We start from the raw sequence: 14,642 nt of genomic DNA on the forward strand, positions 1-14,642 counted from the left end.
GTCCTCCACTCCTCACCATCACCTGAGCTTCACACCCACCTGCACACCTGCTCCCAATTCCCTCATCAGCTCCCCAGTGTATATATAAGTCCTTAAGCCATTGTTCTTTGTCAGATTGTCTGCTGTACCATCCAAGCTGTATAGTTTTAGCCTTCTGGTCCTGTTATCTTGCCTGCTTATTCTGCTTTTATCTGATCTGATTGCCTGCCTGTTGTTGTCCTCTGAATTTTTTTTTTTTTAGTAAACCTAGTTTTTATCTCACCTGTTCTGCCAAGTCATGACCCAGAGTCCACAAACTGTGGAGAAAATTTTCAGTTAGCTAATTGGTACCTGAATGGCAAAGAAGAAGGTCAAAAATTACATAAGAATATTAATGGCAAGGATTTCATTCTTTTGTTCTTTCATGGCCAACATTCAGCTCACCCAGACAGCTGCAGACCAGTGTGGTTAGGCTGAACTTGGACAATCAGCTAGCCTAAATAATTAGCATTAGTTAGCTAACAAAACGTTTAGCTACCGCCTCATGTCTTTTCCTCTGAACTTCTGTACTTTTAATTCAGCCTAGAAAAACTGTGGTTCTTTGGCTTTACCATTTGAGGTTTAAGTCACTGAATTATATAATTTCTGCCTCAGAGAAAGACATGTAGAACTATAAATTCTTTCTCTGTAGAGGATTGAGTGAAAGCAAGAACAAAAAGTAGATTCGATGTCAGTGGCACCTCTGAGCTCAGCTGAGCAGTTATTCAGAGAGGGGATGAGCGCACATTATCAGGGATAAGCTGCTCTAACAGCCCACCCAGCCAGCCTCCTGCGCTCCTGCATTGTTCCAACACGCTCTGACTCACAAAAGGCAAAAATATATTGAAACCTCTGTGCCGCGGTGCCTCCTTGCTCTCTGTGACTCACAAAGCTGGACTACATTTAGCCTGCAACATCCGTCACCAACACAGCCCGACAAAAGATCTGAAGAGCTGCATGCATCTTTCGGCTGGTGTTAAAGCTGAAATGTTACAACAGTGCATAAAAACAGGGATTAGTAACTGAGGTGAAAATTCAATTATGAAAAGTCACATGACCTTATGAAGCGTCACCATATGAATTTGACAGATAGCAAAATTATAACACAGTGGCAAGTGTGTCTTGATTACAGTTTATGAGATTGATCCTCTGTATTTTAGAGAATGAATATCAGGAAATTATTTATGATTAATGTATGGCTTTTAAAAAATCTATTTTAAGTTTAGACTCCATATTTCTGAAACTGCAAGACTATCATTTCTGCCAACTGTCTGACATGATACCTGAAAGAATGGTCATCAGCAAATTGAGCTTGCTCAGGTGTCATTACATTAACTAATTTTTGTAATTTAATCAGACTTAAGTCCAAGTCTCAAGTCTACAGCTCTGCCTGTTTAATGGGTCATGTGAGACAGGTCCATCTCAGGTCTATCAGTACAAGTCTCAAGTCATTAAGGGCAGGTCAAAGTCACTAGTCTTCATAAGCAAAGTCAAGATGCAAGTCTTCCAGGTCTCTGAATGAGATTTGAATGGTCAAACTCTTCAAGTCAGATTATATTTAGGGGGTCAAATCTTCAGTAAGTCGAGTATCAGAGCATTCAGATCCAAGCCAAGTCTCAAGTTCTCATTTTTGTAATCTAAATCAGACTTAAGTCCAAGTCTCGAGTCCACAGCTCTGCTTGTTTGACATATTGATCATCACCAGAGCAGTTGAACAAGACAATTTGTCACTCTGTTCAACGTCAAGAAATATGGTCAGGTAGATGTGTGATGTCCTTGACAAAAGTCGTCTAATATCCAGAGGCAACACAACATCAACAAGCCATTCCATTGTGAAAGTTTATTTCTAAACTTTGTTTAATTCTGTCTGTATACTCAAAAGAGATGGTTTTACTTTTTCATGCTGTGGCCAGATTCACTCTGTGACTATTATTAGAAGTGGCTTTCAAGTGTAAATATATTTAACCCCAGTGCCATGATTTTTTCGGTGATTACAGCAACATGAATCACAGAGCTGGAATACATAAAGGTTAGAAATGTACATTCTTCCTGATGATGAATAGGTAAGTGACATTTTAGGCCCAATCATAGTGCAATCAAGGCAAAGCATTTGAGCTAAGCTATGAGAATACCCAGAGTTCCACTTGTGAACTTTCAAATGAATAATCCCATAAATTGCTACACTGAACAGCATGTGCACAACACATAAATACACGGTTATGGAATTAATGAAATCCATTATAGTGGAGACTTTGGGCTTAGACTGCTGCCCCCGCGACCCGGCCCCGGATAAGCGGAAGAAGATGGATGGATGGATGGACTTTGGGCATGAATTTTCCTCAGTAGAAGTTTCTGTGTTTGTTGCAATGTTGGTGTTTGAGGTCTCATTTTGGTTTTGTGTCACGAGGGAATCTGTTTGTTTGTGTTGGAGAGGCCCTTGTGTGCATGTGTAAAAGCCTATTTATACATTAACAAGAGATTTAATGTGTTTTAGTGCATCATGCACAGTGCCCAGCTGTTTGCGTGTTATTAGGGAGTTAAATGTGATCTTGTGAGTGTATGTAGTCTGATATCCCGAATAAGTGGCCATTTTGTTACCGACCCTATTATTCTCTCTGACATTCTTGTTAGCTGTTTTCTGTGTAGGGAGGGTTTATTTTCGCTCTAATGCTACATTCATGTAGTGCAGTTTGGACAGCAACTTGCAAGTGTCCACACCACAAAACAACTCAACATAGTGATTACCAGTGTTACTAATAACAAGTGGAATTTACACACTAAATGAATACTTAATGTTGTGCTACATTTGTATAACATATATATAAGTGTACATTTAGTTAGCATTTAATTAGGGTTTAGTTATCTTGAATAAGGGACTGTGTTAGTTGCTTTTCAGACATCTTGTAATTACTCTACAATGTTGACACAAAAGGTATTTTTAAAGTCAGTAACTTGCAAATATGGTCATTTCCATATTGTGAAGAGACGTTTTGCTGAAAGTTTTTGTGTTTTACAGGCATATTGAATACCCTGGTCACCTGAAGAAAAGCTATCTCCAGCTAGCCCCTGACCAGCTTCCAGGCTCAACTTACCCTTTCAGATCAAACTTCATTTTGCACGCTCCAGTGATCCTAACCTGCTCTGTGTCACTCTTAATTTTTTCCAAAGCCATCCTTATTAACTTCAACCCGATCCTTTAACTTTTCATGTTTCATTTGCAACACCAGTGACTCCTTCTGCTGCTTTCCACGTCCTATAATGGCCTGGTTAGACCCTCTCTTAACAAACCAGGAAATATTGATCATGTTATTGCTATGAAAAAGCAAATGCATGTGTCTTTGTTGTTGTTTTTTAATACAATGACATTTGATGGACAATTTATTTTGGTTGTGAAATGGATGTGAAGAGACAGCCACACTGTGACGTCCACTCCATGCACAGTAGACTAGTATTACTCGACACCCATTTTTTAAATATAGAAAACATGTTTATGCCATTTATATCTACATGTAAATTATATTCCTGTCTCATCACTTTAAGCCTGTGGTGTTTGTAAGAGCCAAAAGTCTTCATCCAAGCTGTCCTTAATCCTTTGATACACAGGGTTTTAGATTGATAACCAGCAGACTGGTATTCAGGCTGTCATGGCCACAATTAGAAAGGCAGTATAGAGGCTGCATACAATAACTTCTTTATCTCATCATTGTACCTACAATGTTACTTTAAAGCCAAAATGACACAGGTTGTCAGTGGGTGGAAAGTGTTTGAAATAAATAATAGATTCACTAACGTTACATACAAAAAACCCACAAATAACTATCATTGTTAATGAAATCATGTGAATTTCATTCACACAGCCATCTAGCAGTACATTGATATCATAGATCACATCTAATATAGCCTTTTGCTTGCTGTTATACAATGCTAATTGTATGAAAGGACTGTGTAGCCACAAGGTGGTTTCATAGCACAGCTCCCGAGACAAAGCTCTAACCGCGTTCACCCCAACACTACAAAAACCAATAAACCAGCGAAACTCAAAGGAGCAACGCTGCTATGCCTATCATGGGAAATTAAGCTCCAAAACGATTACACACCAGCCCACTGAGCAATAGACGTCATTTCAACATTGTCTTTATGCTTTAGCTCTGACCAGGATTTTTTTGGCTACATATAGCCTAGTTTTAGACCGTATTTTAAAAACATCATTACACATTTGAATGCATGTTTAATGTATACATCTAATACAATTGGATAGTATGTTCAAATGAATTGATTTGTACTGACATCAATAGTACTTGTAAATGTAGGCCTACAGGCATTTTTGTATATTAGGTAAATTTCACACATCAGAGAACAGACCTGGTGCATAAAGAGAGTAGAAAAAAGAGCAGCATAGGAAATGAGTGTCTTGTGCAGTGGACAACGGGGTAATATTGAAATCTCACAGATGGTTTATTTTATTTTTTATTTTCTCTACAATGTTGTTTAATATATCACTCTCACTCCCATGTAGTGCTGTCTCTGCACAGCACCTGCCTCGCAGATGCATACAGCAAGTTTGTATCAGGAGAAAGTAAAGAGAAAAAGAAAGTAAATGGAACTTTGAGTGTTTTTTAACAACCTGGTATGTTTCTCTTTTTGCCATTTTATTATGTCGTCATTATGTTATTATTAGTTACTTATAATAATTATGCTTATGATTACAACCATGATTATATGATAGACAAGACTAACAAAAAGAAAGGCAGCAAAATAGAGAGGTGCAGAGGCAGCCGGTCCAAAGGGCCACCTCACAGCAGGCATTGCCATGGCAACAGCAGGTCATAATGACAGACAGGCGGGCGGGGGGGGTGGGGGGCAGCATCGTGTGTCAGTCAATCAGTCATATCATACACACTGCTTTGCATTTTGTTTTTGTCCCTCTAAGAAGCAATTTGTTCATTCATTTAGGCATGCATGCTGGATGGAGGTAATTTCAAACAAATGATTGCAGGCTGAAATGTCTGGTTTAGGTCTTCAGGGAAATAGAAACCATTTAGAATCAGAATCTTAATTGAGCAACTGTCGCTGTGTGTTATGTATCACTGTGTGTGTGTGTGTGTGTGTGTGTGTGTATTGGTCCTATATTCAGAATAGTTCAAGTCTGTGCATATCTGAATAAATCTGCATTGAAAAGAGAAATGGCAAAGACAAAAACACATTCACTCGCAGATGAATTGAAATCATTCACTTTATTCATCACGTTCACCGTCCATCATTACAAAGCTTTGGGGCCCCTAGCTCTGATTGTCATTAGCCATTTGTTCAGAGCCCCGACACCCACCCAAACTCTTCCACTCGATCACCAAAATGAAAAAAAAAGTTCATTCTTCTCAGTTCACAGATAAGTCCATAAACAGGGGACAGAAATAAATGAGCAGATCGAAGAGGCAATGGAGGAAAACACGGTCAGAGAATTATTAAATAGTCCTATGCCACTTTCAACTGATGTCAATGAACTGTTTCTAATTTACTTCCTCAGCAAAGACCCAAAAAAATACTCTGACACCACAAGAAAGAAGCCCAGTTATATTTTCTAGTAAAACAAAAATAAAAAACAACTTTGGGATGAAAAAAAGAAGGTGCAGTTAATGTGAAGATGAGATTTTAGCGTACTGTTTTTACAGCTCCTCTGGCATTTTCAGAGAAGAATAGCACTGGAATAGACACTTTAGACACGACAGCATGACCATTACTGAAACTCTCTCACAAGAAGCAGAACAGCCGGCGAAGGACTCATACAATCAAAAGAGCACTTAGAGAGACTCACAGACATGGAGAAATGGATCATAAATGAACAGTTGAGAGGAAATAAAACATACTCTTCAGCTGGCTCCTAGTCAGACACAAACATGGGAGGAAAAGTACAGTTGTATGCAAAAGTTTAGGAACCCCTGACAATTTCCATGATTTTCATTTATAAATATTTGGGTGTTTGGATCAGCAATTTCATTTTGATCTATCAAATAACTGAAGGACACAGTAATATTTCAGTAGTGAAATGAGATTTATTGGATTAACAGAAAATGTGCAATATGCATCAAAACGAAATAAGACAGGTGCATAAATTTGGGCACCCCAACAGAAAAATCACATCAATATTTAGTAGAGCCTCCTTTAGCAGAAATAACAGCCTCTAGACGCTTCCTATAGCCTGTAATGAGTGTCTGGATTCTGGATGAATGTATTTTGGACCATTCCTCCTTACAAAACATCTCCAGTTCAGTTAGGTTTGATGGTTGCCGAGCATGGACAGCCCGCTTCAAATCACCCCACAGATGTTCAATGATATTCAGGTCTGGGGACTGGGATGGCCATTCCAGAACATTGTACTTGTTCCTCTGCATAAAGGCCAGAGTGGATTTTGAGCAGTGTTTTGGGTCGTTGTCTTGTTGAAATATCCAGCCCCGGCGTAACTTCAACTTTGTGACTGATTCCTCAACATTATTCTCAAGAATCTGCTGATATTGAGTGGAATCCATGCGACCCTCAACTTTAACCAGATTCCCAGTACAACCCAGCATGATGGAACCTCCACCAAATTTTACTGTGGGTAGCAAGTGTTTTTCTTGGAACGTTGTGTTCTTTTGCCACCATGCATAACGCCCCTTGTTATGACCAAATAACTCAATCTTTGTTTCAGTCCACAGCACCTTATTCCAAAATTAAGCTGGCTTGTCCAAATGTGTGTTTGCATACCTCAAGCGACTCCGTTTGTGGCGTGTGTGCAGAAAAGGCTTCTTTCGCATCACTCTCCCATACAGCTTCTCCTTGTGCAAAGTGCGCTGAATTGTTGAACGATGCACAGTAACACCATCTGCAGGAAGTTGATGTTGTAGGTCTTTGGAGGTGGTCTGGGCTGTTTTTGACCGTTCTCACCATCCTTCGCCTTTGCCTCTCCAATATTTTATGTGGCCTGCCACTGATGGCCTTAACAAGAACTGTGCCTGTGGTCCTCCATTTCCTCACTATGTTCCTCACAGTGGACACTGACAGCTTATATTTCTGCGATAACTTTTTGTAGCCTCCCCCTAAACCATAATGTAGAACAATCTTTTTTTCCAGGTCATTTGAGAGTTGTTTTGAGGCCCCCATGTTGCCACTCTTCAGAGGAGAGTCAAAGAGAAGAATAACTTTCAATTGGCCACCTTAAATACCTTTTCTCATGATTGGATGCACCTGTCTATGAAGTTCAAGGCTTAATGAGCTCACCAAACCAATTGTGTGTTCCAATTAATCAGTGCTAAGTAGTTACAGGTATTCAAATCAACAAAATGACAAGGGTGCCCAAATTTATGCACCTGTCTAATTTCGTTTTGATGCATATTGCACATTTTCTGTTAATCCAATAAACCTCATTTCACTACTGAAATATTGTGTCCTTCAGTTATTTGATAGATCAAAATGAAATTGCTGATCCTAACACCCAAATATTTATAAATGAAAATCATGGAAATTGTCAGGGGTTCCTAAACTTTTGCATACAACTGTATTTTCAAATACCTATTTTTATTGTACTATTTAGTGTATTTACCCTTTTTTGTATACAAATGGCAGAAAGTTTGATGTACAACAGGAATGCATTTGAGCATTAGTTTATTATACCCTTTATGCGAGTATTGATAGTACATGAACTTAACCTTAAGGTTAAATATCTAAATGTGTGCCAATGCTTATGGAGACCCAAAGTGTTCAAAATTAAATGAATATATAAGACATTATGAAATAAATTATCACATCAGAAAATGCAGACAAAATCTGTAATATAGCCATGAAATTGTGAAATAATCCAACACAATGTCACACAACTCAGCTCTTTCTTATAAAATGCTATTTCATCCTGCTTTATTTCCCAGTTTGTTTCTGGTAATTTTGACTTCATTCCAACTGTTTTTATTCCAAAATGTTCCTTTTCCGAAGTGTGTTTAAAAAGCTGCCTTTGCCCTGTTTGTCTTGGTTGGCAAAAAAATTATTGTGGTGAAAAGTGGCATTATGAAACGGTCACTTCGGAAAAATGTTTGGAACATTTGAAACCGTAATAGTAACAATAAAAATGAACCTCCGAGTTTTAAAACTATTGGATTATCTCACAATTTTATTAGTTTGGACTGTATTTATTCACATGATTGTATATTTTATAGCCTTGTTTGTTTAATATTGGACACTTTGGGACTCCATAAATGCTTAATTTGTGAAAGACAAACGCAGGCCAATTCAGTGTTTTCTAGTTATTTTACAGCAGGTTGAAGCAAATCAGGAATTTCATTCAAAGACAAAATGCTTTCTTTTACATGTAGCAGCTTTCTTTTACATGTAGCAGCTCAAATATATTTGAGGATCAGCATCATCAGCAAACTGATTTAAAGTATAAAGCTGGTGATATTCCATATTTCTCCGACTGTCAACAAATCCCATGAAAAGACCAAACCCAACAATTAATTTATCCTAACAAGTATTGGCTGTGTGGTTAAAGCCTGATATAGCTTATTGCTCTGTCACATAGACTTCACTCAATCACCACACAATCAATGTGTCACACTGGTGCACTGGCTGACATGTTCCATCATTACGATGAACAGGGGCACTGTAGTTTATTTTGAGTCAGTCCTACATACTGTCACAGATACGCCAGGCTCCACCATCCACTAATCACCCACACCTGCTCCCAATAACACTCCTGCTCCCCATTAGATCCCAATCATATAAGCCCTGCCAGCATATAAGCCCTGCACTCACCTCAGTATGTGTCTGACCTCATTCGTGACTAGAACTCTCCACGCTACTCGGGATTACACCTATTTGCCCTTCTCCAGCGAGTCTTTCCCTCTCTCCATACCTACAATATCTGGCAATAATCCAATAAAGAACATTCTGATTCCATCTCTGTGTTTCCTACCTGTCTTTTCTGTAACACATACACTGTCACTAGTGCACTAAATGTGTATTCATCTTCACCTGAAAATAGTCCCCAACAAATGCACAATTTACTTCTGTTTGAGTAACACTTGCTAAAAACTACAGTGCCCAGCTGTTTTAGGAAATTACTGAGCCTTTAAAAAACAAAAGCAACTATATATTTGTGACCCGTTTTTAAAGATTTATGTCTTCAGCAGGAATCAATGTACCACAGACAAGCTGGCAAATGGACTTACACATTGTTGGTTTTGGTCTTATCGTTGTTGACAGTAAGAAAAATTCAGAAAAACGGCAGCTTTATCTTTTAAAGATAACTTTTTTCAAGTGTATGTAGAAATACTCCACATATCTTCACATTTCAAATACCTGTAAGTAAATAAACTGCTGTGCATCTCCTGCTTTCAAAGCTGAGGTTTCCCAGTAAGTTCAGATAAGCACACTTTGAATTTAAATATTCACAGCCACTTCATAAAACTGTTTATCCTCTACTCAGGTCTGTTTTCCACCTGCTCCATTCTTTATTCCTGTCTGAGCAGCAGCAGTTTGTGTGTTTTTCATTATTGTTACCTACAGTGTGACAGACTCCAACCACAAAAGCATTGTGTGGTTGAGCACTTAAGCTGCTGTATGAAAGATTCATTTTAAAGCAAATACACTTGTTTCAATGTGAGGTTTTCAGTCATGGTCTTTGTAAAATTGCATTATGCAAAACATGTGTAGAATGAATTTTTTATATCATTGCCACATGCCTTGTTCCATATCTGTTGCCTGAAGTGTTATGCTGAACATATGAGGTTCCACTCACTCGAGTTTTTATCCAGTGATTTGTGAAAAATAACAGTTAAAAATACAGTAATGGGACTCTTCCAAGTCCTGATAATAAATAATATATAGTTTTAATAAATCTCACACACATTACTTCCTTTTGTTGCTATGCCAACTTGGCTGGCCATGGAAAAAAATCACAACATGAAGCAGAAGCACTTCCTGGCTCACACACACACTTTCACAGACTCACACAAATACACACAGACATCCTTCCTCTGCCCCCCAGTTACTTAGCAGTACCCTGCTGGAGGAATAAAAGAACACAAATGACAGATTAAATATGAGCAGAATGCATTAAAAAGGGATCACAGCTGAGATAAGTGATGACATTTTAAGATCCCAGCCAACCCAGCCGGCCCACCAGCCTTGCAAGGCTTAAAGCACCATACGTTGATGCTCTCACTTTGTCCTCCTGCGCTTCCAGGTTCAGAATGAGCAGCTTTTGCCTGGTCCTTGTATTCTTAATGAAAATGTATGGCCATGTAACCCAAGAACATGGGCCATAGGATGGCTGTGAGAGTTGACGATTAAATATTCAAACACTGCGACCCACAGGCTTCAGGTCTTTGTCCTGTCAAGTTGTTTTATGTTTTTGCTTGTGCCAATGTGTGCGGTGTGGGGTTGCTGGTATGTTATAAAATCCATGCCTTTCATATAGAATGTAGACCTGGAGATCTTATTGCAATAACGCCCAAGATTAAAATAAAACCCGACATCCAGAAACCTTGTCTTCAACGTAAAGTCTCTACGATGCAAGATGCGATCTCAGTTGTTAGTCAGAGGGAGGCTGCAATCAGAGTTGAACCGGGTTGAAGAAAGCAAGATGTCAGTGCTGCTCTCTGGATTGAGAGCCTGGCCAGAGGGCAGCAGCAGGGATGAGAGGATGGAGGATGGCGAGAAGGATGCAGGGAGGAAGCCAGAGAGGTCAAAGACTGAAGGGACACAGGCTTTATGTGTGTGTTCAGTCTCTGTGTGAGTCATAGCGATAATGGGTGGCCACATTGAGTATCCAGCAGTGTTTAAGCTTACCCTCTGGATAAGGTCTCTCTCTTTCTCTGTCTATCTGGCTTTTTAACCCCCCTCCCTCCAGTGCTTTAGGCTCTAGAGTTTGTAAGAGAAGAAGAAGAGGAGAGTCGTTGATTGTGATGTTGTATTAATGGTTGCAGGTGATCTCAATGTCTGTCTGGCCTCTAAGGAGACTCTTTGGAAGCCTGACAGCTGATCTCTTTATGTCATTATGTCTCTCTCAAGGACTTTAAATGGCATATGTTAGGGAGAGAGAGAGAAAGAGAGAGAGAGAGAGAAATAGAGAATGAAAGCAAGTAACATGATACTATACCAGTGTGATACACACAATGCCTACTCTGTGCCTCACAATAGGCCTGATATCGCCACTTCCCTACTGAGTCCTGGTCGCACATAACAGATTTGCTTCAAAGACCCACTTTCACTAAAACCCTCTCCCATCCGCTGTGGTCAGGCATGTTGAGGCGTGCAACTGAGTGGAGTCCTAGTGTAGATTTCTCCCACCCTTGTTTCTGCCAACCCTGATACTGTTTCACAGACCAGAGAGGAGAGATTCATGTTAAAGTCCAGATATGTCTAAGCCTCTTTCCCTCCTTTTTCCTCATTTATTTTTTACAGAAACTCTGTCTGGAATGGACAGACTTTTTCCCAAGGATGCCCTTGTTTCCAACACCCCCCACCAACCAAACACCATTGTCTCAAGGGTCAAGATGGGTAGAACAATGCAGTCTGTTGGGCACTCAGATTATATTCAAGTCTCTATTTTCAGTCTATGAGTCCTGGGTCTGTGAGGATTTAGGCCCTAACTTTGTGGTCCAACCTTGAGTACTTGCAGCAGGCTTTGAGGTGGAGGTGGACCCTGTTCCTGATGCAGGGCCAGGGGCTGCAGGGGGTGGTTGGCTGCGTTGCACTTGAGGATGTCGTGGCAGGACTGCGCGTATTGGCTGCTGGAGGGGATGAGACTGCTGTGGAGGCCGGAGCTGGTAGCCTCGACGGTAGTGCAGTGATTGGGAACGTAGAAGCACCCTTGTGTACTGGACCTCTGGCATGATGAGCTTGAGGCAGAGCTCCTGGGCCTGGCTCGAGAACCCACGGGTCAGATTTACCGGGAGGTCGTAACCCACAATGTCGACTTTTCCACTAGGCTGCCAGGGACGGAGATCCTTGTTTTTGATCTGCGCGGCTGAGCGGAGAAGTGGCATCCGCCCACCGAAGCAGCTTCTCATTAGCCTCTCCTGGGCTCGCCGAAGGAGTCGCACCTCCCTTGCCACACATGCTGGACCCAGAACTGACAGCTGGCGCCACAATGAGGCATTGAAGTGGTCATAGAGATGTGCATCTACAGAATTCCAGGCACGGATCTTTGCAGAAAGTACCGGTGTCAGGCTCCGCTTTGAGCTTGGCGTCCGCATGTTGAGTTTAACATACAGAATGTCATCCAGATCCCAGGAGAGGAGATGGCGAAGGAGAACCAGTGACTCATCAAAGTACTCAGCAATCATCACCAGGGAGAAAACGCGCTCCACCTCTGTCAGAAAGGTCCGCGCATATGCCACATCTGTTGCTGTGCGATCCTTGTCTCCGCCCAAGTCGAAGGTCAAGGTGTTGCGTGCATACATGGAGTCCTTCTCATCTTGTCGGTAGTAGCGCCAGGGCTCCTCTAAGAAAGCCTCCAGGGAACCATTGGGTACCCTCTTGAAGCTCTGACAGTACTGGTTGTAGTAACTGAACAAGGATTCAAACATGGAGCCGGGTTCTCTCAGGATTGTGATATATATTGTGTCGTTGGGCATCAGGCGCTGCAGTTCTGCCTTGTTGAAGCGCATGTGGCTGGTGATGATGTTTGGCGGTAGCGTGTGTGGGTGGACAAAGTGAGAGGTGAAGGAGCGTGGGTAGCAGAACTGGTGGCTGCAGGCCTGCATGGGCAACGCCACTGTGAGGTTGTTGCGCTCTGCGAAGCGAAAAAGCAGGTTCTGCATGGTGGTGCTGGCCGTTTTGTGTGTCTTGAGGAAGGCCACATTGGTGTGCTTAGGTTTCAGGCCTGGGGCAGGGTGGGAACGGAGGGCAGGACAACCAAGGTGGAAGGCCTCCATGGTCCTGGAGAAAGAAAAAGAAAGTGTAATAATGTATTTGAAGCTCCATTAGCTCCAGAAAAAGAAACAGCTACTCCAAATAAAATTGTGACATTAGTGGCATAATTGCACAGACACTGGACAAATAATGGAAGAGACTGAAGTGTAGGACAGGACAGATGTAGTACAACAGTAAAGTAAAAATCAGTGTATCTGTGGGGAATTGAAAGGAGAGGAGAAAGAGGAAAGGCGTCAGATGATGAAGTAGGATAAAGCCACTGGAGGATGAAGCATCAGAAAGTGCAAGATATTATGAGAAGTTTGTCTGAATTGTTTGTACTGCATACTATGGCTGGGTGATTAATCAATATGATCATTTACTGAGTTTCAATGGAATGATAGTCTGATGATATGAACTTAATTAAAAACTAACAAAATCACTAATGCAAATTTTTGTGTTATATGTGTAAAGAGTTTTTTGTCTGACGCACTACATTAATTTGATTATTTAATCTTATTTAATGTGTGATTTAAATTATTTTCCTTGTTGTGATATGTATTGTTATTGGAAAAATATTCTTATCGTAATAATGATTTAATAATATGTCCTAGCCCTGCTACATACTAACACAAGGCAATTTTTTCACGTGCAGTGTTCATTGAAAATGTATAACAAGTAAAATGTTTTGAGTATGCATACGACATAAAGAAAAAAATTCAGTATGACGATGACTGTCACTATAGGACCTAAAACTTCATTCTTTGCATCTTGTTGTTTCCCAAACAGATGGTAAACAATGAAACAGGATGCATCAGGAGTATCAGTGTAGCCAAAATCTAATTAAGATGAATATTCATGATACATTTTTAACATGGCAAAAGAACTAAATATAAAATCAAAGAAAAGTCCAATCATATGTAGTATTGGATGCATACATACTGAATACAGTATAACAGCATGTAGTATTCACTGCAGACTGAACTAGAGGGTCAGATATTGAAAAGATGTGGAAACAATGTGTGAAAAGTAGAGAGACGAGGGGCAGAGCAATAACATTCAATGAATGGAGACAGTAAAGACAGAATTGGGGAGAAGGTTTTATGAGCAAAACGTTAAGTTGAAAAGGGTACAAGAACAGAACAGGGCAGTCAAAGATCTACGATCCCTCTACTTTTATAATTGGTCCCTCGACCAACTTGGCAGTGCCTCTGCACTGAAACTCTCATGTCTGAGTATTATAATAAGCCAATCCCTCTATTAATTTCACTTTAAAAGAAAAAGACATGTCAGATTTTTTATAGTAATTAGCACCATATGGATATATATATATAAAAAAAAAAAACGTTGTCCTTCACCCTCCGCGGGTGGTCTCATCCTTCGAGCTCGGGTCCTCTACCAGAGGCCTGGGAGCTTGAGGGTTCTGCGCAGTATCTTCGCTGTTCCCAGTACTGCACTCTTCTGGACTAAGATGTCTGGTGTTCTTCCAGGGATCTGCTGTAGCCACTCCTCCAGTTTGGGGGTCACTGCCCCGAGTGCTCCGATGACCACGGGCACCACTGTTGCCTTCACCTTCCAGGCCTTCTCCAGCTCTTCTCTGAGCCCTTGGTACTTCTCTAGTTTCTCATGTTCCTTTTTCCTGATGTTGCCATCGCTTGGTATCGCCACGTCAACCACAACGGCTTTCCTCTGCTGTTTGTCAACCACCATGATGTCAGGCTGGTTCGCCATTACCATTCTGT

The 14,642-nt window shown here is 40.7% G+C and overlaps 1 protein-coding gene across 1 annotated transcript in view; it reads right to left on the reverse strand.

Annotated features, from left to right (window-relative positions):
• Nucleotides 1–7,628: 7,628 nt before the first annotated feature.
• The window catches only part of gal3st3 (galactose-3-O-sulfotransferase 3), a 37,640-nt gene continuing 30,626 nt past the window's right edge, over nt 7,629–14,642 (reverse strand). The window contains exon 3 of the mRNA XM_044184616.1: nt 7,629–12,927. Coding sequence (XP_044040551.1) covers nt 11,601–12,927 — 1,327 coding nt within the window. The 3' untranslated portion in view covers nt 7,629–11,600. The remainder of the gene's footprint in view (nt 12,928–14,642) is intronic.

This window comes from Siniperca chuatsi, linkage group LG22, assembly GCF_020085105.1.
Source record: "Siniperca chuatsi isolate FFG_IHB_CAS linkage group LG22, ASM2008510v1, whole genome shotgun sequence".
In the NCBI taxonomy this organism is placed as follows: Eukaryota; Metazoa; Chordata; class Actinopteri; order Centrarchiformes; family Sinipercidae; genus Siniperca; species Siniperca chuatsi.